A 27,736-nucleotide genomic window follows, 5' to 3' on the forward strand; every position below is an offset into this window, starting at 1 on the left:
TCTCAACCTTGGGTGCACATTTAAAAAATACAAATGCGTGGGTTCCACTCCCAGAGATTCTGATTTAATTGGCCTGGGGTGCAGTCTGAATTTGGGCTTTTAAAACCTCCCTAGGAGATTGTTTACATAAGGTTGAGAATCACTGATTTAGGAAGCAAAGACCTGCAAGGAATAAAAACTCACATACTGCAAATATCAGATACATCACAATACTGGCGAAGGGGTTGGGGGCCAGAGAAAAAATGGAGCCCTTGATCCCATTCAGCCTCATTTAGGTGGAACACCAAAAGTTTCCAAAGAAAAGCATCAGGATGCTTGCTACCTTGTGAATTACAATCTTTTAAGCTAGGAAGACACTTCTTTTGGAATAACATTTGTAAAGTATTGGTAAATATGTAGAAAAAGGTTTTAAGTAGTAGGAAAATGTAAAAATGGTTTTAAATTGGTGAGTAATGACAGTGAAATGTCCTAATTCCAAATGTAATATGATTCTACTTCAGGAAGCTGACCTCCTATCTCCCGCTTTCTTTAGTGATATCGGTCTCTTCCTCCTTAACTCTTGATTATTTTTGTTAGGAAATCACTTTAAATATAGCATTTCTTTGCAAATGTTCTTCTTCAACATCCCTACACATTCCAAACAACCTACAATATCTTAAAAGTTCAATGATCAATCTACTATAAAAAAAAAAAAAGTACCATATTAGGGACAGTTTTCCAGTAGGAAACCAAAACACAGTTTCAAAAAGCTCCCTCCCTTGCTAACCCCGCCTCCACCAAGGTGGCTTTAAATATCCTCATCCGCTTCTGCCCCACTTCATTCCAAAGCTCCCTTAAACAAGACTTTTCAATAAAGACATGATAGCACTACATAGTTACAATAATTATGATCTTTTTTTTCCCTTTAAGAATTGTAGTCGCTTTTTTCTCCTTCAGTCTTACTAGGCTATTTTCAAATTCTCTGCATTCTTTTCCTTATAAGGAATATCTCTCCTTGATCTATCAGCGGCTCTTTTGAAAAAGCTAAATAAACGTCCTGCTGGAGAATTTGGGGGAGACAGACATCCTCCATTTAGCCTTACACGAAGCAGACATATGATCTACATTATACAAAGCAGACACAGAGTTATATGTGTTTTTTGGCTCTTTTTCTAAAGCCAGGTAGTTTGTAGCTTTAATGTTTTAGCTAAGTCAGTGCTTCTGTGAACCCCGTTTCCAGTAATCTTGATGTTCATTGAAAAAAGAATTTTTTTTTTTTGGTCGATTCTAAATGTCCTATGTCTGGATTTCCCATTTGCAAAGCATGCTTGGAGATTACATTTTAAGCCTTTCACGCCACAAAAAGCCATTACTGGTTTCAAGGCCCAAGACCCTCCAGCAATTTGCATTTTACTCTCATACAAAAAATTCTGCCATTGTGCTTGGTAGTTCAACTTCTGGGCACAGCTTTCCCCGGTGCTCATACATTCTTGGAATTGTTACTAACTTCGCAAGGAATTCTTTCCTAATTGGGCCTCTAGCCTTAATGAGCTTCTACAATGGAATCCAACAGTGTGAAAAGAAGTCGTTCCTTTGGAAATCTAATGCTTGGCTTGACTTATGGAGCAGAAGAGACAAGCTCTTCAGCTAAAAAGATTCCAAAGGGCAATGGACAAAGTGCTGGTAGAGTTTTTGCAGTGTGTGCATCACCCCTGAAACTATGTGGTGGTTGTCAGAAGGCTGACAGGTGGGGGTGGGGCAAGCAGGAGGGGCAGGGGGCAGTTAGCTCACTATACCATATAAAGCACTGAGCTATATATAACTCCCAGGGTACTTTCAGGATCTAGTGCTGTCAGACTGCAGACCCAAGCAAGTATCATCTTCCCAGGCAGATCTTAAGGGCTGGATTAAGGCTTCCCTAGTGAGCAAGGAGGCCTCAAGTGTCTCTGCACCCCAACATCAAGCTCAGCCTTCTAAGTAAAAGTAGCACCATGTCATTCCTTCAATTTAGAGACCAGGCCCTCTGTACCCTGACTAGACTCACCATTGAAAACCAGGCATTCCCACCCACCAGAGGCTGCAAAGGAAAGAAAGTAAACTAGGCATTCTGTTTGCACAAACCTTGGTGATGACACCGCAGAGGTTTTCTGCCACCAGGGAGGCAAGGTTCACCTCCAGCATCCAGTTTCAGCCACTCCACTCCCAGCTTCTCACCCACCCACCTCCACCCCCAGGAGTGGGGGAAAGAAGGAGAAAAAGAGAGAGGAGTGGATGAAGTATAAATGAACGTGTGCAATAGAAGTCTGAGGCAGCATCCAGTGCTCTGGGCCATGTCAGGGCTGTGTGCGGGTGTCCAGCAGGAAGAGGTGACCCTCCTCCATTGCCCCTTGGCCATTGTGGTGACCTCAGAGTGGCCACTGGGCAGGAGTTGAGGGAGATACTGTGTGCGTGCACTTACGTCAGTGGCCTTTTTCTCCGCCAGCTCCAACTTCTCCTGGGCATCTTTGAGAGCCTCGGAGTATTTGTCCAGTTCATCTTCGGTGCCCTTGAGTTTCTTTTGCAGCGACACCAGCTCATCTTCCAGCTGGGAGTTGGCCGTGAGGGACGGGGAGGGGTGGGGGTGGGGTGCAGCAGGCAGCGTGATCCCGCGGGGGAGGGGTGTGGGTGCACAGAACCAGAAGGACAGGGACAGCAGAGAGACAGAGGGAAAGACAGGGAGGGAGAGAGAAAGAGAGAGACAGAGTTAGCCATTCGTGCGCCGTGCTGCGCCGCGCGCCCCGGGTACCTTGGCGGCGGCCTCATCCGCGGCCAGGAGGCTGTCCTCCGCCTTGTGCAGCTCCTCCAGCACCCGGTCCCGCTCGTCCTCCGACGCCCGCAGCAGCTTCTCCTTCGCCGCGATGTCGTCCTCCAGCTGGGGGGCAGCGGCGGGCGGGCGCGGGCGGCCGGCACGGACCGGGTGTTAGACACACACAACACACGAGCGCCTGGTTGGCTGCGGCCCCTCGGCTTGGGGCGCTGCCGACTCGGGGTTCAAGGGTCTCTAAGTAACCTCTTCTCTCCTGAATATGGAACCGCACTGTGGCCCACCCTGCACCCCCACCTCCCGCGGGACGAGAATCCTGCCAAGGTCCCAGCGCGCTCAAGTCCACCACTGGGGGTGCAGAAAAACGCCCCAGTCTCCCTGGCTTTCGGGCCGTACTCTCCATTCCGTTCCATCTTTGTTCTTATGAAAAAACTTCAAGACTCGACCCCCCCCCCCGCCCCCACCTCCACCTCCACCTCCCTGCCCCTTCCCCCTGCTCAGGCTCTACCCCAGTTGAAGGTTTTATTCTTTCCAGTCAAAAGTCCAGAAGAACTTCTAACACTTTCTGGACTCGATTCACCCTAACCTACTCGCCCCCCAACTCCGGTCCAACATTGATCCCCGATCCTGAGAGTCAAGTGTCTCTAGGGGTTGAGAAGACCTCGCGGGCTCTGGGAAGCCGAGGAGGGAAATAAACGTCCCCGGACGAGACCAAAAAGTTAGCGTAAGCCTGAGTCTTGCTCTTCCCCTCCCCCTTCTCAGCTGCGCGTCCCCGGCCTCCCAGGAGTGGCGGGGTGGGGAGTGGCTCCCCTTGTCCTCGGGGTGAGCGGCCGGGAAGGGGTGCCAGGCGCACAGGGCCCGGGGGCGCCGTGAAGGGCGGGGGGAGCGCAGGGCCGGGGAGGCGCAGACCTGCTTGCTCCTGTCCTCCGCCGCCTTCTTATCGGCCTCCGCCTGCTCCGCTCGATCCAAGGCGTTCTCCTTGTCGAGCTTCAGCATCTGCATCTTCTTCTTGATGGCGTCCATGGTGGCGGCGGCGAGGGGCCCTGGGGCTGCGGCGGGAGCGGAGAGGCGAGTGCGCGGTGGGGCGGCCGAGCCGAAGTGCGAGCGCGGAGCCGCCTGCTGCTCCCAGATATGTACTTTCCCAAGGGGGCGACCGCATTCCTCGAGACAGCCAATACTTTTTTGGAAAAGCTTTTTTCTCCTGCCCCCTTTCCCCCTCTCCTCCCTCCGCCCCCTGCCCCCGCCCCGCTCCTTCCCGCGGGGGCCGCGCGCCCATTCGCTGCCGCCTGCCGGCCTCCCAGTTGACGGTGGATATGACTATATATGGGGACCGGAGCCGCTGAGGCGGCGGCCGGGCGAGGCCGCCCTGTTCCCAAACCTGCGCGCCAGGGAGAGGGCGTCCAGCCCTCGCTGGGGCCGAGCCGGGCCGGGGCCCTGACCTGTGCCCTGTGCCCTCCGCGCCCCCTCCTCCCGGAGCCGGTGCCCTGCCGTCGGGGTCCCGAGCCGGGCCCGCCAGAGCCCCAGGAGGCCGGGGCAGCGTGGGTCAGGTAGTGGGCGCGCGTGGCCCCGGGGAGACGCCAGACCCCGGCGCTCTCAGCATCCCGCCCCGGGGGCCCCCGGAGCAGCGGCCGCGCGGGGCCCGGTCTGCGAGTTCCCCGCACCCGCGCCGGCCCCGTGCTTCCCTGGCGGCTCTCAGCTCGCCAGGTGTTATCTGGACGCTCCCTTTCTCGGAAACTCAACTGGTGCACAGAAAAGGAGAGTGGAGAGGAAGGCCCCGGGGCTGCTCCCGAGACTTGTCTGCTGGTGCGGGTCAGGGTGTCTGCGAATCTGTCTTCTGTGTGTCCTTCTTCCCAGGGGAGGGGCAGTCAAAGACTTCAGGGACACAGGACTCAGTTGGCTTAGTTGTGCGTGCGCCTGTGTGCGGTGCTATGGCCAAGGGTAGGAAGGCGTGAGTCGGTGTGTAGGTGGGTGGTTGGGAGTTTAAGCGGAAAGAACATTGAGTTTTGACTCGGGCACCTTGGTCTTGGTTCTCCATCACCAGCAGCTGTGTGACCTTGACAAGTAGCTTCAGTGCTGCATCTTCAGTGCAGTTTCCTCATCTTTTCATATCCGGGGGGGGGGGGGGGTGGAGATGATCCCTGAGATGCCTCCAGATCTAGCTTTTTGTCATTCTTCTTGCACTGATTTTAGGGTGTCAGCCTCTTTCCATGTTTAGGTGCTCAGACACCAGGTTGCCGACACGTGGGCTGAGTGTCATAGCGAAGTCCTTGTACCCACAGCCATATCCCTGAGGAGGGACCAGATCCAGCTCTGTAGAGTGATCTCTGCTTGGAGGCAGGAGGATTTTCTCTCCATCTCCTACACCTCCCAGCTCCCAAGGGGGAAAAGCCTGTTCTTTTCAGAGCTTTGGTGGGAGAGGAGGAAAGGGGGCTGCCCCAGGGCCCTGTCTGAGACTGGCTGTGATGGAGTTGGTGAGGGTCTTGTTAACAGTCCCCACGGAGCAATTCACAACCTGTACTACATGGATACCGAATATTCCCCAGACGGTGCCTGAGCAGATTAGGCAGGCCAAACAACTTGTAAGTCCTTCAGAGAATGATCAAGTTCCTCTCCAGGATTTTATCAGGTTTCTTCCACTAGCCCAACTGCCCAGGCAGGAAAAAATACCCTGACCTAATGGTCAGAATGTTAGACCTGTGTACATAGGAGCTGTGTGGCACAAAAATGCACCACAACCCTTAAATCACCATGTGTCAACCCAGCCACTGGAACACAGAAAAGTTCAAGGCCTCTGGGCAATATACAGATGCATGGACCATAAGGAGCTGACTCCCTACCTTGGAGCTCTGCATAGGAGGCAAGAGTCTCGGGAGTCAGACTCTAGGATCCAAACCCGGCCTGGCTACCTTCTTGCAATGTGGCCTTAGCCAGGTTACAATCTCTTTGAGCCTCAGTTTTCTCTTCTGGAAAGTAGGTATAAAAAGTCTTCCTAGGGTTGTTCCAAGGGTGAAAATGAGATAAAGAGTGAAAAGCATTTTTTTTTTTTTTTCTAGCACATAGCAAAGAGCTCAGTAGATAGTGGCTGCTTGGGTGGCAAAGGGCAAATCATTCCTCCTCTCTTGGCCTCAATGTTCTCATCTGTGAAACTAGGCAACTGAACTAGAGAAACTCCTGGAGAGATCATATATTACTAACTTTTCTCCACCGTGCCTAATATAGCAGAGGAACTTGTTAAAGTTTCCTTAAATGTCCAATGCTACAGACCGTTCATTAAACACCCCATCGGTGAGCAACTGCTACATACTAGGCAGGCACTAAGCTCTGGGATTCCAAAGTGAATCCGGCCTGTCTGTGTCCTCCGGGTGTTCAGCATGAGCAGAGGTTTTAGAATTCAGAGGAGGAAGACCTAGAAGTGACCAGGTCATGGCAGACAGAAAAAACACTTTTCTGGAAAGTGGTGATTTTTAGACTGATTTTAGAGGAAGGGTAGCAGTCAGAGAGGAGGGTATTGGAGGAGCCAAGGGAAGAAAAAGGAATGTTTGATGGTGGTTGGATAGTAGGCTTATTTGGGGGTGAACACGAGACTGGGACATGAGACTGGAAAGATAGATGGGGGAATATGGGACTTGAATTTCAGGTTCACACATTCAGGTCTTCTCATGTGGGTTGAAGTCATCCAGTTCTGTTACCCTCTCTGCTCCTCCCACCTAGGTCCATATTCAGAGGAGGAAGATTGTGGTGTCCAAGGGTGGAAAAAGAGCTGCATAGAGCCAATTTTTTAAATCTTTTAGTGCGCCATCATTGATCCTACACTGATGGGTTAACGTAGCAGGTCCCTGGGCTCCCTCATTTCCACCTCACCATTGTTGAGAGTTTGCCCCATAAATAGTCTCATGGCCAGACCCCACCTAGCTTGATGGACCGCACCGTCTATGACCTGCCACCAAGGGCTAGGACAAGCAAACATCATGACTTAACTCAAACAACAATTTCTTCCACACTGGACAGATCTTCTGGTGGCTGGAGAGGATTAAGAGGTGTGGGCTGGACAGCCATGGGCGTGGTCTGGACAGACAGTGCATACGCCTGTCCCCAGATGATTGGCCATAACTTAAGGACAGATCCACGGGCTAACCAGGGACATAGGTTGCAGCCTGTCAGGCCAAGACGGACTGGGCCACTCAGCTTTTCTCTCACTGCAGTTTGAATGAAGGAACATGGAAAATATGAATCATTAGCTGTGGCTGCTGAAACAAAAGGGGTTTGCAGTCTTGGGCTGAAGATGCCTTGTACGAGAATGATTAAGGGTATTTATACATATTTTGGCTTTCTCTCCAATCAGGGCCTTGGTAGGATTGCACATCCCCACTCAATTAAGTTAGTTGTGGTCATTGACTTGCTTTGGCCAAGGAAATGTGAGTGGAAGTGATGTATGGTGGACACTTTAAGAGCACATGCCTCCTCATGTTCCCTTTTCAAGATTATTGCTGCTCTGTCATTCTAGGTTCCCAAGTGGCTGTGATAAGAGGAGCACCCCCCTCTCCCAACTAACCCTTGGTGAGCAAGTGCTCGAGTGAGACATATACCTTTGCTATTTTAGGTCACTGAGATGGGGGCTGTTTTTACTGAAGCATAACTAGCTTCTCTTGACTAATATACTACAATAGGTCATGCATCATCTAAATTTTGAGGAAGCAGAGAAGTCTGGTTATGGAGAAGGAATGGAGTAGACATATCAAGATAAACAGAAGCACCATTGAGAGAGAGAGAGACTGGGAGAATATGATCATATTTCAGTTCCGAGTGTCCTTATAATAACTCCCTTTCTTTCCTGGGGTAACATGAGAGAGTCTGTGTTCTTTGAAAGTAAAAAGCTGACCAAATCATGGCGTTGCAGAAGCCTGCACAACACCTTGGCCCTGAGGTTCTCTGTGAACACTAAGAATGTCTGTGGAATTTCCAGATTTCTCCAGTGCTTAGTATTCAGTCATTTCTCAATCAATGTTTGTTGAATGACTATTCAATGGCTACAGGTAAGCAGGAGAAACAGGACTGGGAAGGGAAGATATCAAAACTAGTCTCCAAAGATTTATTTCTATTGAAAACATGGGCTCGATGGTTTATTTTCTGAAGAATAAATGTAAGTATTGTGACAAGGTAGGACAGACGTCCTTCAAATATATATTGAATGCTTGTGGTATGCAAGGCATTTAACTAGAGTTTATGGGATCATGGATGGTGAATAGGAGACGTGGATCTTTTCCTCCAGGAAAATCTGTATGTTGAGGATAAAACCCTCTCTCTAGGGGTCACTTAATGTGTATTTCCAACAGGGTTACTATCATTGTCCCAGATGCTGTCTGTGCCTCCTATAGCTATGAGGATCACATATCTCAGGTTTTCTAGGAGAGCTCTAGTATTAAAAATACTGTCCCTTTACTCCCACAAGAGCACCCATACCGGCCACACTACATTTCCCAATATTTGGTTAGAAAAGAGAGTTAACATAAGCAAAGCTTATGTTACATCAGCGACACCTTTAACAGGAGCACTTACCTGAATATGTACGTGAGGGTTTGTTTGTTTAAAAAACCGAACCAACCGAAAACCTCATTACCTGATAGTCACACCTTGTTCGACAGCAATAGCTCTACCTGTGTATGGTGACTGCCCCGGAGTCAACAGTGCTGACTCAAGCAATTAAGGGAAAGTGAAGAATCTATAATTAAACCTAGAGACAATTGCTTCTTCCACTGGGTTTTGGAATGCAGCGTATTATTATGCTCATGGCTCACTGTCTCACGGAACAAGATACAGCATGTTCTCCTCGTACACAAGGGAGTTTTCTTTCTCAAGGGCTTGTGATGCTACCACCAAGGACCCAACGAAAATAGGCTCTGTTTCCAGGAAGGGTTCAGAGCCTTGAGAAAAGTCTTGAGGCTATGTGGATGCCTTCCTCCATTGTTCAGTGACACACGGCTGGTCCCATATCCCGCTGCGAGTCACCCGAGTGTGCTTGCGACCTGGAGGGTTGGCACGGGCAAAATGGTTCTCCTAGTATGAAAAGAGGCATATGGCTTTTCCTGCCTGACAAATCTCTTCTTACGACAGCAGCAGCTACGTATAGGTTTAATCAAGCCTGACTTGTGGAATTTAGCAGCCTCAAGAGTGGCCATAGTCCCTAAGGACGTACGGTTTAAAAAGCACTTTCAAGTTTATTACCTCCTCCTTACAACTTGTGACAGCATCAGGATGAGGACTGTTATTCCCCCTCTAAAGATTAGAATGCCAAGGGCAGTGGCTGTCTCCAGATCACCTAGCTGGGAGGTGGGAGTGCAAGGATAGGAACATGGATGTCCCAGCTCCCAGCAACGGTGTTCTTTCCATTAACCCTTCTGCAGTCGTGTTTATATTAATATTTGATTTCATATTGAAAAGTAACATATTATAAGGTGAGGAGGAGAGAACTCAGGGCCACCAGAAGTCATTTATCCATACGAACATGGTGAAAAAGTGACAGTAATGAGGCTGGGACTGAAAGGGTGTCTTATCTTGTACAGGCCATCTCTGTACTACCACCCCGGTTCCTAAACCCCACCGTCCTCGGCTATTGGGATAACCTGGTGAGAAAGCGTGTTTGGACCAATGAGACCTTTCTCTATGTTTATGGCTCAAGATGGGAAAAGAAGGACATCTTCATGAAGAGAGAAAGGCAGGTACATTAATTTTGTTCCTAGTAGCTTCAAGGGAGAGTTTGAGGCAATTGTTAGAAATCTACACCTGCTAAAAAAAAAAAAAAAAAAAAGAAAAAGAAATCTACACCTGCTAAAACCACCGGGTTGGCGAAAGAATGAGCCACCAATCAATCCAGGTAGTATGTTTGGGGGAAAACAAAGACAAGATATGAGGCCAGCATAGCAGCTTCCTCAAGGCCCAGACTGTGCAGAAATGAAAACGTCCACAGACTTTGCAGTCCAGAGACTTGAGCCAGCCTCAGGGGCCACATTTAAGCTTTGGAATGGTTTTAATCATTACTTCCCGGCAAACCCCGCATTCTTTTCGCATTGGATGCCACCTGTTCATTTTTATATTTTTATACTTGGTTCTCAAGTTTCCACTGATGTCCTTAACAGGAACATATGTGAAAGTGACCTTTGAAGCCTCCTGAGTGGCAGGCAGAACCCCACTCTTGCTCCGCAGATGTGAAACCTGACACAGAAATGCCCGTGGACGTGGGCTAGCCTGAGCCTCACGCTCGAGCTGACATCTAGCTACCACCCATCCGGGCTCTCGGAGGACCGCTGTGTTCGGCATGCGCAAACCTGGGATTTCTAGAACTTTGTTCCTGCGACTTTGCCAGGCCCCTGCCAACAGCTCAATTTTCAGTGGCGATTATTTGGGTTGGAGGCCTATGGGTGGGCCCAGGTTACCGAAAATAAGCGGTGGACTTCCTTGTTTTCGTAAAGACCCTTTCTTGGCGGTCTAGCAAAACCCTTCTCCGTCAGCACTTTCTACTGGGACCCTGGCTTCTCCTTAAGAGAGCCCGTTTTCTTGCTTTAATCGAAATTGCTATTTCTCAGTAGAAATGCTTCTTTGAGAGTATTTTCTCCAGAGGACCATTTCCACATCAATGACTGCAGAGGAGGAAAGAGCCAGGCCTTTCCTACTGCTTGAGGTGGAGGAAACTCTGCTCTTTTTCTGAGGTGCTGCCGCTTGAGGAGGGAGCTCCCAGCAGCAGGCAGAGTTCCAGAAGAGGCTGGTTATTTTTAGCATGGCCTTCTTTCCTTCCCAGCACCTGCCATGATCTGTGACCCAAGGGGCTGCTTAAATGCTAGCAAGATGACTGAGGACAAGGCAGCCTGAGCTCATGTCCTAAAATACCACCCAAGGGAGGCTTTTCTTACAGGAGCCATTTCATTTCCAGCTCTGTTCCTTGTTCCTCCCCAAACTGTGGGGCTGCTACAGATGCTAGCTGAGACGTGTGACATCTGCCTTGGGAAGAGGTTGGAGAAAAACCACTGGATCTGTCTATCTAGATGCCAGCCAGCTGAGTTATAATGACTCTATTCCTGGCTCCCAGCTTCCATTTCACCCTCTACTGTTTGTGCTAGATAGAGGGAATACGAGAATCTCAGTCCACATTTCCCTGAAGCAAAATCCTCTTTTGCTATCCACGAAAATATGCGAAGAGACAAAGTCCAGCTGTTTTAGTTCAGATGATAATGGTAGGGATGCAAACCTCTTTCTCAATGCAGATATAATTTATTGAATTCATTAGCCCCTAAAGGTGGTACAAGCTGGAAATAGAAATATGTTCTCAAGGAGCCAGATACCTTTGTGGAGGACAGATGCATCATGGGTCATGAAGGATAAAGGGAATCTCTTAGGAGATGTCTAATCCTGGAGTTTGACATCAGTTCATGTTATCCACCACATTCCTCAGTGCCACTGTCACATGTGAGGTGCTGCGCTGATAAATTCGAGGCTAGCCCGTGGGGAAGTTCTTCTGTGCATCTGCTGACTTCTCTGGCTCCTCTAAATTCTCCCAAATGCCATGGAAGGGCTATGGGAGTCCTATGACATCAAGAGCTTATTTTCAAAGGAAGTGAACCAGCACTTAAATATGTAAATGGGTCTTGTCCCCCTTAAAGAAGTCAGTTTTAATTTACTTGACTGAAAAAATGTAAGCAGTGAATCATACATATAGTGATACAATTTAGTAAAAAATGATATGTATGCTTTATATATGTCATATATTATATATATACACACATACACAAACATACAATAATTGGCTAGTGCATATCAATATGATAACTGACTTCATTTCCTCTAAGGAGTTGGGGGGGGGGGTGGATAGGATTGAATATGGTGGTCAAAAGGGAGTATAGCCATATATTTAATTTTATAACTGGAACATTTTTATGAATTGAATAATTAAAGTGTTAACAATCTCTTATTTCCCCTTTGCTCTTCTTTCAAAATATATTCTTCAGTATATTATGGAAAATTCGGGAGGGTTTATAATCTCTTGAGTCTCCTAGAGGAAGGAATGCTAGCCAAAACTACACAGCAATTAACAATCAATTAAAACATAAAGTGGTTGATCTCCTTCATGGTACCCGACTGTTTTTAAGTGCCTATTACTTGTCAGGAATAACATTTTTAACTTCGGGTGCCCAGAAGTTAAAAATGAACAACTCAGCATTCTGGCCCTGAAATCTTTTTATTTATTTATTTATTTATTTATTTATTTAATTTATTTATTAAAAAAAAAATTTTTTTTTTACCGTTTATTTATTTTTGAGACAGAGAGAGACAGAGCATGAACGGGGGAGGGTCAGAGAGAGAGGGAGACACAGAATCTGAAACAGGCTCCAGGCTCTGAGCGGTTAGCCCAGAGCCCTACGTGGGGCTCGAACTCACGGACCGCGAGATCATGACCTGAGCCGAAGTTGGACGCTTAACCGACTGAGCCACCCAGGCGCCCCTTTTTATTTTTTATTTAAACAATTTTTTTAAATGTTTACTTTTAAGAGAGAGACAGAGCATGAGTGGGGGAGGGGAAGAGAGAGAGAGGGAGTCACAGTATCTGAAACAGTTCCAGGCTCCGAGCTGTCAGCACAGAATCCAACGCAGGGCTTGAACCCAGGAACCACAAGATCATGACCTGAGTTGAAGTTGGATGCTTAACTGACTGAAACACCCAGGTGCCCTGGAGACCTTTTATTTCTAAGTCGCTGCTTATGCAAAGTGAAATTTCAAGCAACTCACTGGAACTGTCATTAGAGCTATTTGACAAGCCACCCAATAAAATTAGTTTCATTACTCTATCATCTTGTGTTTGGACCCAAAGCAACGTGCCCTTGGCTTGATCACATCAAATTTGCCACACCTGGGGCGCCTGGGTGGCGCAGTCGGTTAAGCGTCCGACTTCAGCCAGGTCACGATCTCGCGGTCCGTGAGTTCGAGCCCCGCATCGGGCTCTGGGCTGATGGCTCAGAGCCTGGAGCCTGTTTCCGATTCTGTGTCTCCCTCTCTCTCTGCCCCTCCCCCGTTCATGCTCTGTCTCTCTCTGTCCCAAAAAATAAATAAACGTTGAAAAAAAAAATTTATAAAAAAATTTGCCACACCTGGTTCCTGACGACTTGTGAATGTTTCTAACATACAACCTACCTTCAAAGGATAAAGATCTGTCTCACTAGGCAAAGTCAAAAGAATGTGCTACAGAGTCTAAGGGAATAGAGGTTCCAAATGTGGAGCTCAAAAATACTTCTGGAAAAAACTCAAAAGAACATATGCACAATATTGACTATAGTTGCTTCGATGATGGAATTTTGAGACATTTCTGAAATGCTTTCTGTACTTTCCACAGTTAAAAAATGAATATGAGGGTGCCTGGCTGGCTTAGTTAGTAGAGCATGTGACTCTTGATCTTGGGGTTGTGAATTAGAGCTCCACGTTGAAGGTAGACATGACTTTAAAAAAGAGTAAAAAATGTTTTACTTGTATTATAATGATAAATTAATAAATGTTAAGAAGCTCCTTTAACTCTCAGCAACAATGCTTTATATGTAAATATGAGGCCTCCCCAAGGAACAATTTTGAAAGAGACACTGCTTACAATTCTCAGTTGCCTATTAGGTTACTTGTCATATTCTGCATGTTTCCTATTTCACAATCGTGGGCTATTTGTGTTCTTGTCTTAATGCCTCTCCTAGCAGGAACACTCCTTGAGTACTCTCCCTCTCCTGACAAGCACCCAGCTTCCACTGAGTAATCACACGAGTAATAACAGCAGCAGACTCTCACTGGACCGGGCCTGAACAAGGTTAGGACTTGAACCCATTTCAGACCGCCACAGAATTCCCTTTCTTGACTGCCAGACTGCATCACGCCTCCTAATGTTTGATGGAAATAGGCCCACATTATACATTTATTGAGTGAACGAATGTCCCATGTGTGAATTAAAAGAGTAGCAGTCACAATATCTTGCAGTTACATAGCATTAACAGCAACAGGAAAGCCCACAGCCAGAATCTTCTCAGCTAAGCAAAGAGAGAAAGCAAAGCTCACCATAGCTTGTTTTCACCTCCACTCACTCTCTGTCAGCCTTGAAGTCTGAGCAAGGATGGTGAGCTCATAGCTGGAAATGATGTACTTTTCCCAGGTGTGCTGTTAGCGGGAAAGCTGTTACTTAACGTCCTTCTCTTCTCTGGGGAAGCTGGCATGGCTTGTGACTTTTTAGTCATCAGGCAAATTCCTCCAAGGCATGAGTGTTGGTGGTGCTCTCTGGGTTCCTCCTTTCCAGGGAACCCATTGTGGGTGTGCTCCTTGGCATGATCACTTTTTCTTGGTGCTTGCTGAGCTATTGGGCCTGGGTGCCCTGGTATTGCTAAGGGACAAATAGAAGTCCTGAGAAGTAACAGCCCAGTCACTGAGCACACCTGATCTAGCACAAGGCCAGGCCACATGAGTCCTCCTGTCCAATCCAACAGTCTAGAGGGTCCAGTTAAGAGGCCAACACAAGGATGTAGGCTGCCATATTTGGGAGTAAAAATGCCTTCTTGGGCTTTGGAGTAATCCAGGCAAGAGTCTGAATGGGGATGAAGGTCCTTCATCTCTTCCCGCCTCACTTCTGCACACTAGAGATAAAAATACCCACCTCATAAAATTGTTGGGAGAAGTATGATTACAGAACTGCTGCATCTATTGCTTCCCTTCCAACTTTCACATATGGAAAAATGACCAGCAAATTAATGATTTCCTATTTACCCCTTGAAACAAACAAGCTCACTTGTCTTGCTACCAGATGTGCCTTCAGTGTAAACCATTGATGAATGAAACTGAGTATTTACATTTTACTTGGAGAAGTCAAGTGTACCAACCTCTGTTTATAACTTTTTTGGGGGATGGGAAGTATTCTTTTAAAAATATAGGTTTTGGGGGCGACTGGGTGGCCCAGTTGGTTGAGCGTCCAATTCTATCTTGGTTCAGGTCATGATCTCACGGTTGGAGAGGTTGAGCCCCACGTTGGGCTCTGTGCTGACCGCATGGAGCCTGTTTGGGATTCTCTCGCTCTCTGCCCCTCCCCCATGTGCTCATGCACTCTCTCGCTCTCAAAATAAACATTTAAAAAATATATAAGTTTTGGAATCAGACCAACCTGATTTTGTCATTTATTTGCTTTCTGACATTAGTCACGTCACTAAAACTTCTCTGTGCCTCAGTTCCCTCATCTGAAAAATGAGGATAAATAGTAATGCTCACTTCATTGGGTTGTTGTGATCATTGAACTATTTAAGGAATGTAAACCACGAGTCCCTGCCACGTAGAAAGTTTCAGTAAGATTGACTTATATAATTGTTCTGAATTTATCAAAAGGTCCACGGCATGTGAACATATGCTCACACCCATACGTCTGTTTGTTGGTCTGTGTATAAAACGTTAGCCCAAGCACAATGTTATTACACCATTCGGGGTTGGTCTCCTAGCAATGAGCCCTTCTCCACCCCGAACTCTTTTCAGAACAAGGCTGCTCTTCTGGGACTTGGCCCTCGGATTCCTAAGCTTTTCCAGGCTGCTTCAGTTAGTTATTTTAACCAGATATCACGTGTATGGAAATGCTAGGGAGGTGGATCCTTGAACTCCTACCAGCACTGCATCAGGTAGGCTCTGGGGATGAGTTAAGACCTGACCCTTATTTGTCTTATTTAAAAATTTTCATCGACATGTACCACACATACAGAGCTGTACACATGTCGCAAACATACAGCTCACTGAAGTCTCCCAAACTCAACAGACCTGTGTAGCCAGCACCCAGAATGAGAATCAGAACATTCCTGAAGCCCCTTGTGCCCCTTCTACATACTCTCTAAGGGTAAACACTATTCTGATGAGTCGTTTCCTGTTTTTGAACTGCAGATAAATCTGGCTCCTGATTTTGAGCAGCTCAGGGCCTCTTTGTTTCTCCCCCAGATCGACACTGTGACTAGGTTTTCACCTGTTTTTGATTATTAATTCAAGTGTCAACAAGCTTTTATTCAGCAGCAACTGCATGCAAGACACTGTGTTAATTAACTAAAGCAATGAGGCAAAAGAATTTGAAGGTCTCTGGTGAGTGACTTTTGCGATCCTCGTCGCATAGGGCTGCCTCCCTGGAAACAGGTCCAAGTTCCCAATACTCTTCTCTCTTGTCTGCCTTCCGCTCTCTCTTCTATCCATAGAAGTGACCTTGGCAAAGGTCCCCAAAGAAACCCACCAGCGTGTCTGATTTCCAACTCCAGAATTTCAAGAAGAGTATCTGATTGACCTGGCCTGGCCCACTCTTGGTCGTATCAACTGTAGCTAGAGGGTTAGGGACACAGGGTGCTGAAGGGCTGTGGACCCCTCCCCCTGAAAAGTGGGGAGGCTGTTGAGGAAGGCAGAGGGGCTTGGCTTGGAGGTTCTCAGCAAGGACCGTGGTCCAAACTGGCCCCTTCTAGCTCGATAGTCTCTGATTTCTTTGCCATCTCACATACAGATCCTCGACCCAAAGTCTAAACTGATTTATTCACTCTGTGCCAAACTGAAGCACTTCGGAGATAACAGTGCTTGTGGAGGACCAAGGCCAATGCTCTACGAACTGCCATTTGAGGGGCACTTCTGGCTCTGATGCAGCGGCCAGACATGCAGGATGGCGGCTCTTTCATCTCACACTGAGGATCAGCTGTGGTTTTATAGGCACACGTGCTCTGCAGTGCCTCCTCTGAGGGGGAGGGCACGTTCCGTCGCAGCCAGACCTGGCCCCTAAAAACTAATTTCCTAGACTCAGGGACCACCAACTGTTTATGATGATGATGATTATTACAGAGCATTGGAATTCCTGCCCAGATTCCAAAAGTCAGCCTTGTGGACGAGTGTTTGCAAAGGCGTCCTGAATCCTGCACAACCTCGTGGTCTGAGTAAAGAGCATATTGCTGGGTTTGTGGTCCCAGCCCTGCTGATAACATGTATGGGTCAGAGATGGAGGCAGGGAACTGTGCTCAGTTTGCTTTACGTACGTGAGCCCATTTAATCCTTGCTGCGAATCCCAAAGGGACACACTGTTACTACTACTCATTTTTATGAATTTGCAAATTGGGGCAGAGAGTGGTTAAGCAGGGCACAAGCGACACCTCTTATCATTCACAAAATGCTTTTCTCCTTATTATCTCATTTCATCGTCAAGAAAACCCATTTTATGGGTGAATTTCTTTTGGCTCAGTTTCCCAATTTTGCACAGGTCATAGGTGGCAGAGGTTGGACACAGATTCAGAGCTCTGACTTCAATCCCCGATAGCAAATCCAGAAATGACTATAATAAGAAGCAGATGGTGAAGTGTGCCTTCAAACGATGCTGGTGTTTCCGAGACTGGCATGCTAGCATACGGAGGGACGAAACTGAGGAAGGATTGACGGAGAGGTAATATCTCGACTAAGTTCTTGTTAGTGGGGTGCAGTGGACAAGCATAATTTGAAGGGAGGGTTCTCCAGGAGGGATGGACGTGAGCTAGAGCCTGAGGAGGAGAAATAGTGGGAATATTCTCTTTGACAGGTGGGAACACACGGGACACCCTACAGGTGGAGGTCTGTGATCGCTGATTCCCCTGACCATTTTCCTCATCCTCACTGGGTGCCTGTGGTTAGGGACGGGGTGGGGGCAGGGGTGGCAGTGCCCTATTATTTACAAGTGCTGGGGAGATCCAGCAACTTTCTAAAAGAAGGAACAATAAAACTTTTATAGACTATTGCAGAGTCAGTTGCACCATAAGGTAGAGCCAGGTTGTGTGTATATGTGTTGGGAAGTTTGCAGGCCAGGGAAGGTGGGGAGCAAGCTAGCGATGAGTGGGGGTGGCGGAGGGGGGGTGTAACAGCTCCTCTGGTCCCATGTTAGCTTACACCACCAGAAGCACGGTTTATGGGAGGACAGGATCCCTTTTCTGAACCTCAGTTTCCTCATCTACAAAACAGGAGGTCATAATACCACTCAGGATCACTGCAAGAAATCAATGAGATGGGCTAAATTGTCTTGTGACATTACTTTCATTGTTATTTTATACTATTATTAAGCTGAAACTTTCTCACGGGTGCATACCTTCCCAATGAGAAAATCAAAGTCACGGGAGTAGGGGCCATGCCATCTTTTTCTTATAATCTTCAACAGGACCTAACACACAACAAATCGTTTCAACAAATAAAATAGACAAATCCTTAGTGAGGCATGTTGACCCATGGGACGAACCAGTCCCTGAGTGTAGTCTTTTTGGAGCCTTACCTTAGTTCCCGAGATTGTAACAAGCCAGATGGCAGCTGAAAAAAGCAAGGTGGAGGGGCGCCTGGGTGGCTCAGTTGTTTTAAGCATCCGACCCTTGAATTCTGCTCAGGTGCTGATCGTGAAGCCTACTTAAGATTCTCTCTCCCTCTGCCCTTTTTAGGCACATGTTCTCTCTCCCCCTCCCCCTCCCCTCATCCTTCCCCTCCCTCCCTCTCTCTCTCTCTTAAGGAAATGCAAGGTGGATTTCACACAATCTTTCAGTACTCATAGGCAAAGCTGTCTGGAGCCCCTGTTGGGTGCCTGGACACGAATGAGTTCTATTACATTGGATTTCTCCAAAAAAACCTAGATTATTTTATTTTTTCAAAGCCTTTTCTTCTTCTTCTTTTTTAAAGTTTATTTATTGAAAGAGAGAGAGAGAGGGATGGAGGGAGGGAGGGAGGGAGAGAGAGAGAACGAGCAGGGAAGGGGCAGAGAGAGAGGGAGAGAAAGAGAATCCCAAGCAGGCTCTGCACTGTCAGAGCAGAACCCAACCAGGGGCTCGAACTCATGGACCATGAGATCATGACCTGAGCCAAAACCAGGGGTTGGATGCTTAACTGACTGAGCCACTCAGGCATCTCAAAAGTAGATTATTTTAGAATCAAGAACATGAAATGTGTTTAGGTGAAGATAAATTAATAATCAAGTTATTGAAAAATGAGAGTTTTGTCCTTCTTGCTGCTGCAGGCTCATCAGCAGAAGAACGGAGGTAATCCTCCCTGAGCCTCATGTGCAGGGCACCAGCCTTCCTGGTTTCGAGTCCTGCACAACTTGCCCTGTGGAATGGGGTGGAGGGCTGGTAATGGACAGCTTTTTGTGCGTGTGATTGCAGGAAGGAGAGGAAAAGCATCAGAGCTTTTTTTTCTGTAAAGTCTAGGCCCAGCTAGGAGAAAGGCTTGATTGTCCTAGAGGAGAAGGGATCAGGCTTGGGGCTTGGGTGGGAAAGAGGACAGGAGACCTTCATTCCTGAGGGTGGCAGGAACCCAGGGTGGGCTGGTGGATGCTTAAGGACCATACCTATGGAGCTTTGGCTTCCGTTCCGTGGCTGAGCTTGGTATGGTGGTCATGGGTATGTTTGTGGCTCAGTCCCCACAGGCTTGGACCAGGGATTCTAACTGACCACAACCAGAGAACTTGCTCCTATTTTCTCATGGATCATGAAAACCTCAGGGAAGGGACAAGGGAGCCCCCCCCCCCCCGCCCCAATGACCAACATGGGCTTTCACACTGAGGTTAGTTTAATCAGGCATTGGAACCCGATTTGATTTAATTCAGAAACATTTCAGTAGTAACAATTCTTACAGCTCAAGCAAGGAATAAAAAGTTAAGCCAGTTAAGCGAGCAATGGTGAACACTGTGTTGAGAAATTGCTGTAGAAAAACCCTCCTGGGACCTGAACATTGTGTGTAGAGGGTGGGATTGGGCAGAGATTGATATGGAAGAGCACAGCATCAATCCACCTACTTTTTGGGTGATAAACTTTTTTTTGGAGAGTTTACTTTTGGGATGAATGCCTGGAAAATGTGTGTCTTTGACATATTTGAAAAACGAGGAGATGCTTCAAAACCACAGGTAGTTTCTACAGTGTTAGGAGGGAGTTTGCATTTAAGCTTGACATTTCACATTGTGTTATATGTTTGTGGTTTGAGTATCCAGCTTCAGGAGAAAGCAAGGATATTTGGAGAAGTGAGAGCCTTACTTTGCTTGCTCTGTATTTTGTTTCTGTTCATTTATCCCCAGAGCTCCTACGCTAGGTCCTTCTTTGTCAGTGAAGTTGCCTGCTTTGGTCCCCCACCAGACTCTCACAATCTGGTGTCACCACTCGATTTTCACTGCCACCTATTTTGGGGACATGGTCTATTGCCCCAGAAGCCCAGGGACTACAAAAGGAAAACTGTGAAGGTATGGTTATGGAGAGACAGCTTCTCCTGATTTTGATATGGAAGGACTGTATTTCAGTCCCCTATCCCAAATCAAGATGAATTCAGACTTAGGAGCCAGATATCTTTGAGGTGGGTATGGTGGGAGCTCTACCAGAAGGAAGGCAAGATGGTCTGGCTAAGAAGGTCCAATGGAGGTGAGCGGAGGGAGGGGTGTTCCTTAGGACAGCAGCTCAAGGATGTTTTGTCAGGTTGAGGATGAAGAATCTTAGTGGGAGGTGGTCAAAGCCAAAACCAAGGGCACCCTTACAAGTGTCAAATCCCAAAGGTGGCTGAGGTAGAAGAGGAGGAGGAGCAGAAGGGTGAGGGGCAGTTGGAGGAAGAAGCTGGGCTGAACAGTCAGGACCAGATCTGTGAAGGCAGATGGTGTGCTAGCACACCCATGACCCTCAGTGGCTGGCTCATTCCCCAGAGGGGAGTGCTGATCGTCAGGGGTCAGAAGCTGAACATTCACCCTAGTTCCTTGAGAATCTATGGAACTCCCCTTCATGCCTATGTGCTTTTCTTAGCCAGTTTGCTGCCTATACTCTGCTCTCTGAATGTTTGGATCCATGTATCTACCTGACCGTCCATCCCAAAGTGACCAGGGAGAAGGGAGCACAGAGAAAGCACAAGAGTCCACTTGGCCGCCAACCAGTAAAATAACAAAAGAACAGTTTTGATGGAGGATCAGAGGTTGAAACAAGCAAGCATTTCAACTTGTGGTTTGCTTTATGTCTCCTTGGCTGTCTCTACTCTGAGGAAAGGGATCTGGAAGTACACACCATCTGGACCCCTCTCCCAGACTACAGATGAATCTGATGTCTGCCCACTCTTCTCTCTCCACTTCACCTGACAGGAGCCTCTTTAGCTGTCTCCTCCGCACACTGTCCTATGTTCTGGGCTTCAGGGCCAAGCTAGATCTTAGACAGGGAGAATGGCAGGGGCCTGGAGCTGCCCTTCTGTGGATACCTACTGAGTCAGCTTGGCAGCTGGTCCTTCGGTAACCTTGCTGCACCCTTCAGCTCTCCCTGGGCCTGAGCTCCAGGTTTGGGCTCCTGACTTGCTTACCCTTTCTACCTTGATTCCCTAAGTCTCTGACATTGGGATCCTCCATCTAGACCCCCATACCTTACCTCAAAGCCTTGGTCTGAAGTTTTGGCCTGGAGTCTCCATACCCATCCTTTGCCTTTCCTTCAAATTATACTTACCTGATATTTTCCTCCCTCCAGTCCAGATGTTCCAGCCTGGATCCACCTGAATGTTGTGTTCTGACAGGCCACAAGATGTCCACTGGTTACCCCCAAGCTTTCCTTAGGCCAGCCCACCTCTGTGGACTTCCAGGATTACTGTCACTGAGACCATCCTCAAATACCTGCCATGCCTTGGTGGGTCTGCCTTTGTACTGGCCAACCATCTCTCTTCTGTGACCTATCCCCTGCCCTGTAAGCCATAGTTGTGCTCAGAGGTTCTAAAATCAATAATTCAGCAGCCAACAAATAATTCTTTATGGTACAGGCTACATGGTTGGTGCTATGGGAGTAAGGTTCCTCCAACAAGTAATGATTGAGAGGCAACAAATAGCAATTTAGAGTGCTATGAGATCATTTAACCTTTCAGGAGAATTATTTGATGAAGTATTAATTAGATATTGCTACATAACAAATTATTGCAAAATATAGTAAAACAAGAAGAAATACTTACCTGCCACAGTTTTTACGGGTCAGGTATTAAGAAGTGGTCTAGCTGGGCAACTGTGGCTTGGGGCTTCTCATCTGCTTGTCGTTAAGACGTCAGCTGGACAGCAGCTATGTGAAGGCTTGTCTGGTCCTGAAGTGTTCACTTCCAAAGTAAGGCATGCCTGGTGATTTGGTACTGGATTCTGAGAGAGCACCACTTTTATTCCCACAAGCCTCTCCATAGCTTCATAAATGCCCCCATGACATGGTGGCTGGCTTGCTCTGGGGCAACTCATCTAGAAGACCAAGGATGAAGCAGTAATGTAATTTATGACCTAACCTTGGAAGTCACAGAGTATCACTTCTCCTATACGCCATTGGTCACTTAGGTCAGGGTCAATGTGGTCGGGACGTATTCCATAACAAAGGCGAGGATCCCTGGGAGCATCTTGAAGACTGGCCATATCAAAGAACCATTCAACTTAAAGTCAGAAAGAAAATCAATTTTACATATAGAAAGATAATAATATTTGTTTAATGCCTTACTTTCAATGTGGGAATAGTGCCTAGCATATGGTAGGTGCTCAGTAAACATTCGCTGGACGTGTGACTGTTTGAACAATATTCATTGCTTTCAGGAAGTGCTTTGTAGTTTATAAAGTACTATTCCATATCTTATACAATTTGATCCTCACCACTGTGAGGTAGATAGGGCTAGTATTATCAATACTATTTTATAGAAGTATTAATAGTATTATTAATACAATTTTATTTCAGATATATAAAGTATCATCCAATCAGATGGGACACAGTCCCAAATCTGATGCTCTTTCCCCCATGCTCCTCATATACACAATCAGCATGTGACCCCTGTTCACCAGGCTGTGTTCAAGTGCATGGGCTGTGAGGTAGGTATCTTGACTTAGAGGTGAAATGACCCTTGAGAGGCTGGGCCAAACCCACTTTCTGGTTGACAGGGCGATTTACTATGCAGCTAGTGACACTTAGGCTGGTCACTTGCATGGGCCCTTCCAAGGCAATTCCAAACATTTGGCAAGTGAAAGCCATCTGTCTGTGACACAAATTCTAGAAGATGGTTGCCCACTCTTAACAACATTCACGGTCACCCTGACAACACAGCTCCAAGCATGCTGGAAAAGCATCATGGGCTCTCAGAATAGGTGACATGTCCAGCTGATTTCCTCTGTCTCACAGGAGAAATCTCTCTTCCATGGTACCTGAAGCTGTTGATATTTTCAGTGTTTTCCATCAGTTGCCTCTTTTCTTTTGCAGTTTTGTCTCATAGATGGGATACATAAAATATAAAACTAGTTTTCCTTTAGCTAAGTGAGAGAAAATCAGATTAAAAAAATGGATTATGAAATTGATGAAATGGACATAAATCATTCTGATATGAAGAAACAAATTGTAACAACTGAAATTTCATGTCAAAGGCACTTATTAAGAAGAAGTACATTTTGAAGATGAATAACAAATAGAGTCTTAGACTTGTGACAATCCCATCTTTAGGGAGGGGCTCATCTGGGTAAAGGGAGGTTACCCCTGAAGATATGTCTTCTTCTCAACCAAGGTCTATGTGGTGCAGCTCCTGATGGTCTTGGCCAAACAGGGGACCCCTGGGAGCCTGGGCTCCTGCAGGCTTATGACCACCCAGCTCCTCCTATGACCTAGGTGACCCAGCCTCTCTTTAATGAGCTAGTTAGGGGTTCTTGGGCATGAGCAAATAAGAAGAAACCCAGAAGAAACGTTCTGTATGTAGTTAAAGTAAATATTTGCTCCCCCTGACTCCCCTATCCTTCTCCAGTTTCAGAAGAATCTTTGTCTCTGGATTAGTCCAGCTGAAGTTATTTTTCTTACCATCTATAAGGAGGATTTTCCACTTTTTTTCCAGCAAGAAAATAACCCGTGGGCCAAAGGAACTGTGAAAATGTTTAGTCTTCAGACAGGCACGCAGACTCTCGGGGTGGCGGAATCCCTGCAACTCAACTCTGGAGAGTGCCATTATGTCATTTAGGAAGTGACCTCTCTTGCTTTTGCTTTGTGCCACCCAGGTGCCCTAAGGGCTTACCTTTAAATCTTGTATTTCAGGGCACCTGGGTGGCTCAGTCAGTTGAGTCCGACTTTGACTCAGGTCACGATCTCGTAGTTCCTGAGTTTGAGCCCCGCATTGGGCTCTGTGCTGACAGCTCAGAGCCTGGAGCCTGTTTCAGATTCTGTGTCCCCCTCCCTCTCTGCCCCTCCCCCGCTCGTATTCTGTCTCTCTCTCTCAAAAACAAATACACATGAAAAAAAAATAAAGCATGAATTTGTATTAGGGAACTGCATCAGGCCATGCCAATGGATGTTGGGGGGGGTACTTGTTGGGGAGGAAGCTGGGATTGTGACCACCAAAGCAGATTGATGAGGACCAGGCTCAGGAGGACAGTGCCTGAAGCTATCTGTTGAGGTAGACCAGGAAGCCAGGTGAATAATTAGGTACCAGGAGACAGTCAGAAGGCCAAGGTCAAAGCCAGACAAGAAACTGAGAAGTATATATAGCAGCAACTAAACTGGCTTGCAACTGAGGCCCTTCCTGCCTTAGCCAGAGAGGCTTTTATATTCTTCCTGCTGAACCAGGGCTGATGATGAGACCACACTGGCCAAGCCCCTGTTTGCTGGTCCAGGAAAGGTCCCATGGGAGATAAGGGAGTGTGGCTGGAGTGGGGAGTGAACCCATCTAATGTTTGTAAGTGACTAAATATTTATGCAAATAAATAAGCAGAGCAATCTACTGAAATTAAAAGAGAAAGTATCAATGATAATAAATTCGTATCAGCTTAAAAAAATCAACATTTAGATAAAAGTTGTTATTTAATCTTTTGAAAATATAATTAAATCTTTAAAAACACTCTTATAAAAATAAAACTGTTTACAATTCTCGCTTTCAGTGTCTGCCTGGGGTCACCACAAAGAATTAGTATCATGCTTCCTGTGTGTTACAGATAGGCCGGCAAATAAACAAACTAAAAGTATCGTGATTTGGTCTCCACTAGAAAATATTCTCTAGCCATCATGCATGACTGTTGTGAACGCTGCATTAATTTTTGAGTGCCTTTAGAACGCACATTAGAACACAGAAGAAATGGACACTCACACTACTAGGAAAAGATACTTCACTGGGCATGAATCTGTTGTGTTCGAATCAGAGAGGGAGAATACAATAAGTTAATTAATTTGTCTTTACCCGTATGTGTGTCCACTGCTCAAAGCTTGCCCACCCTCTGAAGGGAAGGGTCCATCTCCAAAGCTTCAGCAGCACAACCCACGGGTCATGGCTTTTGGGCACAATTCCCTTTTGATGCACAGACCCAAAGCCAAGAGAGTTGGAGAAGTTTCCCTGGGGCCTGAATGGTGTTACTCATGAGAGTGGATGGTTAGGGTTATCGGTTGTGCTGTGCCAGTGCCAAGTTCAGGATCCTGAATGACAGAGGCACTCTTGTGTCCTTTCATACGTTAACTTATCCGGTGTTGGTGATGTAGGAGACCCGGTGAAGCAAGGGCTCAGAGACGCGGCCCCTTTTGCCTGGGTCTTGCCCAGATGATTGGATGATTCAGTTAACAGATACCAGGGTGGGTGAATGATGGCTAAAGATCACACATTCAAAGTAGGAAAGAAACGGAACCGTAGGCAAAGAAAGTTTCGGCTTTTCGAGTGTCCTTTTGCGAAGCTTTCCCTAATCCGTCTTCTTCTCTTATAGATGGAATTAATTACCATCCTTTGAACCACTCCTGTACCTACTTTTTAATGCTTACAAATGTCACATTGTAATAAGTAATTAAAAAAATATTGTTAATATTGGTTTCCTTGGCGAGGCTGAACATGTGGGAATCAAGTTGGTATCTTCATTGTCCCCGTGTTTCCTGTGTGGAGCATGGCGACTGATGTATCATACACGTGTGGGCAGTAGACTGTGAGTGTGAAGAACTTGTGCTTTAGAGCTAGGCACTCTTGAATCTGAATCCTGGTCTCGCCACTTCAGAAGTTTCTTAACGCCCCTGAGCTTCAGTTTACTCCTCTGAAAATGGGGACAGTGGCATTCCCACCTCATATGGTTATCCTGAGTCTTACTTACCATGATTATTTATAAAATATTTCGTACAACGTTAGCTGTGGTAGTCATGCCCACTATCGATCCAGGCCGAAGCATCTCCTTGTCCAGCCTCACAATGCTGACATGCAAATACACCAGGCAGTGCATACTGGGGCACGCACTTGGAAGGATATTGCAAGGAGGCATTATCGTTAGGTCCATTTGTAATCTTAAAAGGGACACTGAGTGTGTGGAAAGTCTCCAGGTCTTTGAGCCTACTGGGAAGGAGGGAGGATTAAGGAATCTATCTAAGCTAAAATAGTCCTGGAACAAATGAAATGTAGATCTTCAGTTGTCATTCTCCTCCTGGACGGTGACGCTCTCTGGCAAATATTTCTTGCACTGATGGGGTGGTGGTGATGGCCCTGTCCTAAGGCAGCTCCCATCAAAGGCTGGGGAGCTGGAGAGCGGGGTGTAACCTGAGACCCCACTACCGCAGGCCTGAAATCTCAGCTGGGATAGCACCAGCTTTCCCAGCAGCAACAGACTTGCTGGGGCTCAGCTCTGTTTCAGGGATGGCCGTGTCCTGCTGGTCAGGCACAGGACCCGTCCTGTCTCTGCAACCTGGAAAAACACACAGGCCATCGAGGGCTGGTGTTCCCATCTGTCAGGTGACTTGCCCTGAGAGATGCCTCGGCCTCCCATTGCTCCACTGACCACAGTATTTACTCTTTGGGGCTCTGGGGGTAGGGGGGTGATATGTGCAGGGCCCGCAGTCTGTGCTCTATTCCCTCAATGGAGTAGCCGCTGAAACATTTCTAAGCCCTGATTCATCTCCAGGCACAATGCCAGGGGACAGGAAGAACGTAAGAAGGCTCCCCGTTCCCAGCAGCTTATACTCTAGTTGGAGAAAGATAATGGGGGGCTGGTCAGCTACAACTGAGGTTTCTTGCCACATCAGGCTGATTCCCTGACCTTGCAGTTGCCCATTTATCTTCAGTGCCCACATAACCAGTATAGGTGGCATCACCCAGTTGCCAGGATTTGGGGTGCGGGGCAGAAGAGAGAGATCTGACTCTTGCTCAGACTGGGTATAAGATTAGAATCAGAGAAGCCTGGGATGAGACTTCTCATGAACACCCTAGGCTCGGGATAATCCTTAGGAAAGGCGACACACTGTGTTACAGCTCCCCTCAGCTCAAAGAAGGGATGGAAGAGGAAAGGGCCGCTGCTGAAATAGAGTATCTCGGAGTGTGGCTTTCCATCCCGTATATGTCTCTAGCAGCCACGGGGTTACATCAGGCAGGGGGCCTGGGCCAAGGTTCTGGTTGACCTGGTACCAGACTGCAAGGACCACCATGGGACATGAAGTAACATGCCCATCTTGGATGCTCTAGGACCTCAGCACAGGCCACAAAGAATCCCGTTTGCAAAGCATTGCAGATGGGAGTGGGGATGGAGGAGGGTTGTCTCTTGATCATGGTCTGGATCAGTCTCCGGGGGACTTCAGCAAGTTCCTTGTTAGAAGGGTCTGTTCAACTTCACAAGTGGGGCCAGCTTTGAGAGTTCTAAAGGGCAGTTATTATTGAGAGACCAGGCCATTCAAGGTAGTTTGAAAGACCTGTCATCAGATGGGAGCAACTATGCCTCTTTGTGAACCCCTGAAAGGTTTTCATGTAAGGAGGAGCCATAGCCCACGTCCACCATCGTCATCATCATCACCATTGTCATTTGTTATGTAAGAGCAGTCATTGAGCACCAATGATGTGTCAGGCACAGTGCTAGGTGCTGATCCTCATAGCAATCTTGTGAGCTAACGGTTACTTTCTGCAATTTACGGGGGAAGTAACTCAAGTTCAGAGATGTTAAGTAATTTGTTGGAAATTAACTTGTTGCATTAAAGTGGCAGAGATGTAGTGGCTTTGGCA

General features: G+C 47.1%; 1 protein-coding gene and 1 pseudogene across 20 annotated transcripts in view; one reads left to right on the forward strand and one right to left on the reverse strand.

The window, feature by feature from the left end:
• The window catches only part of TPM1 (tropomyosin 1), a 28,488-nt gene extending 24,570 nt beyond the window's left edge, over window positions 1–3,918 (reverse strand). For 2 of the 20 annotated variants that reach the window (XM_030318007.1, XM_030318006.1), the window contains exons 1-3: window positions 3,692–3,913; window positions 2,765–2,890; window positions 2,438–2,563 (exon numbers count right to left, since the gene is read on the reverse strand). In XM_030318007.1, coding sequence (XP_030173867.1) covers window positions 2,438–2,563; window positions 2,765–2,890; window positions 3,692–3,805 — 366 coding nt within the window. In that variant the 5' untranslated portion in view covers window positions 3,806–3,913. Of the gene's footprint in view, window positions 1–2,437; window positions 2,564–2,764; window positions 2,891–3,691 lie in introns of all 20 variants that reach the window. The other 18 variants (XM_030318003.1, XM_030318002.1, XM_030318017.1 and 15 more) reach the window with 15 other exon arrangements.
• LOC115516984 overlaps window positions 3,804–27,736 on the forward strand; it is a 118,344-nt pseudogene continuing 94,411 nt past the window's right edge.

Source organism: Lynx canadensis, chromosome B3, assembly GCF_007474595.2.
Source record: "Lynx canadensis isolate LIC74 chromosome B3, mLynCan4.pri.v2, whole genome shotgun sequence".
NCBI lineage: Eukaryota > Metazoa > Chordata > Mammalia > Carnivora > Felidae > Lynx > Lynx canadensis.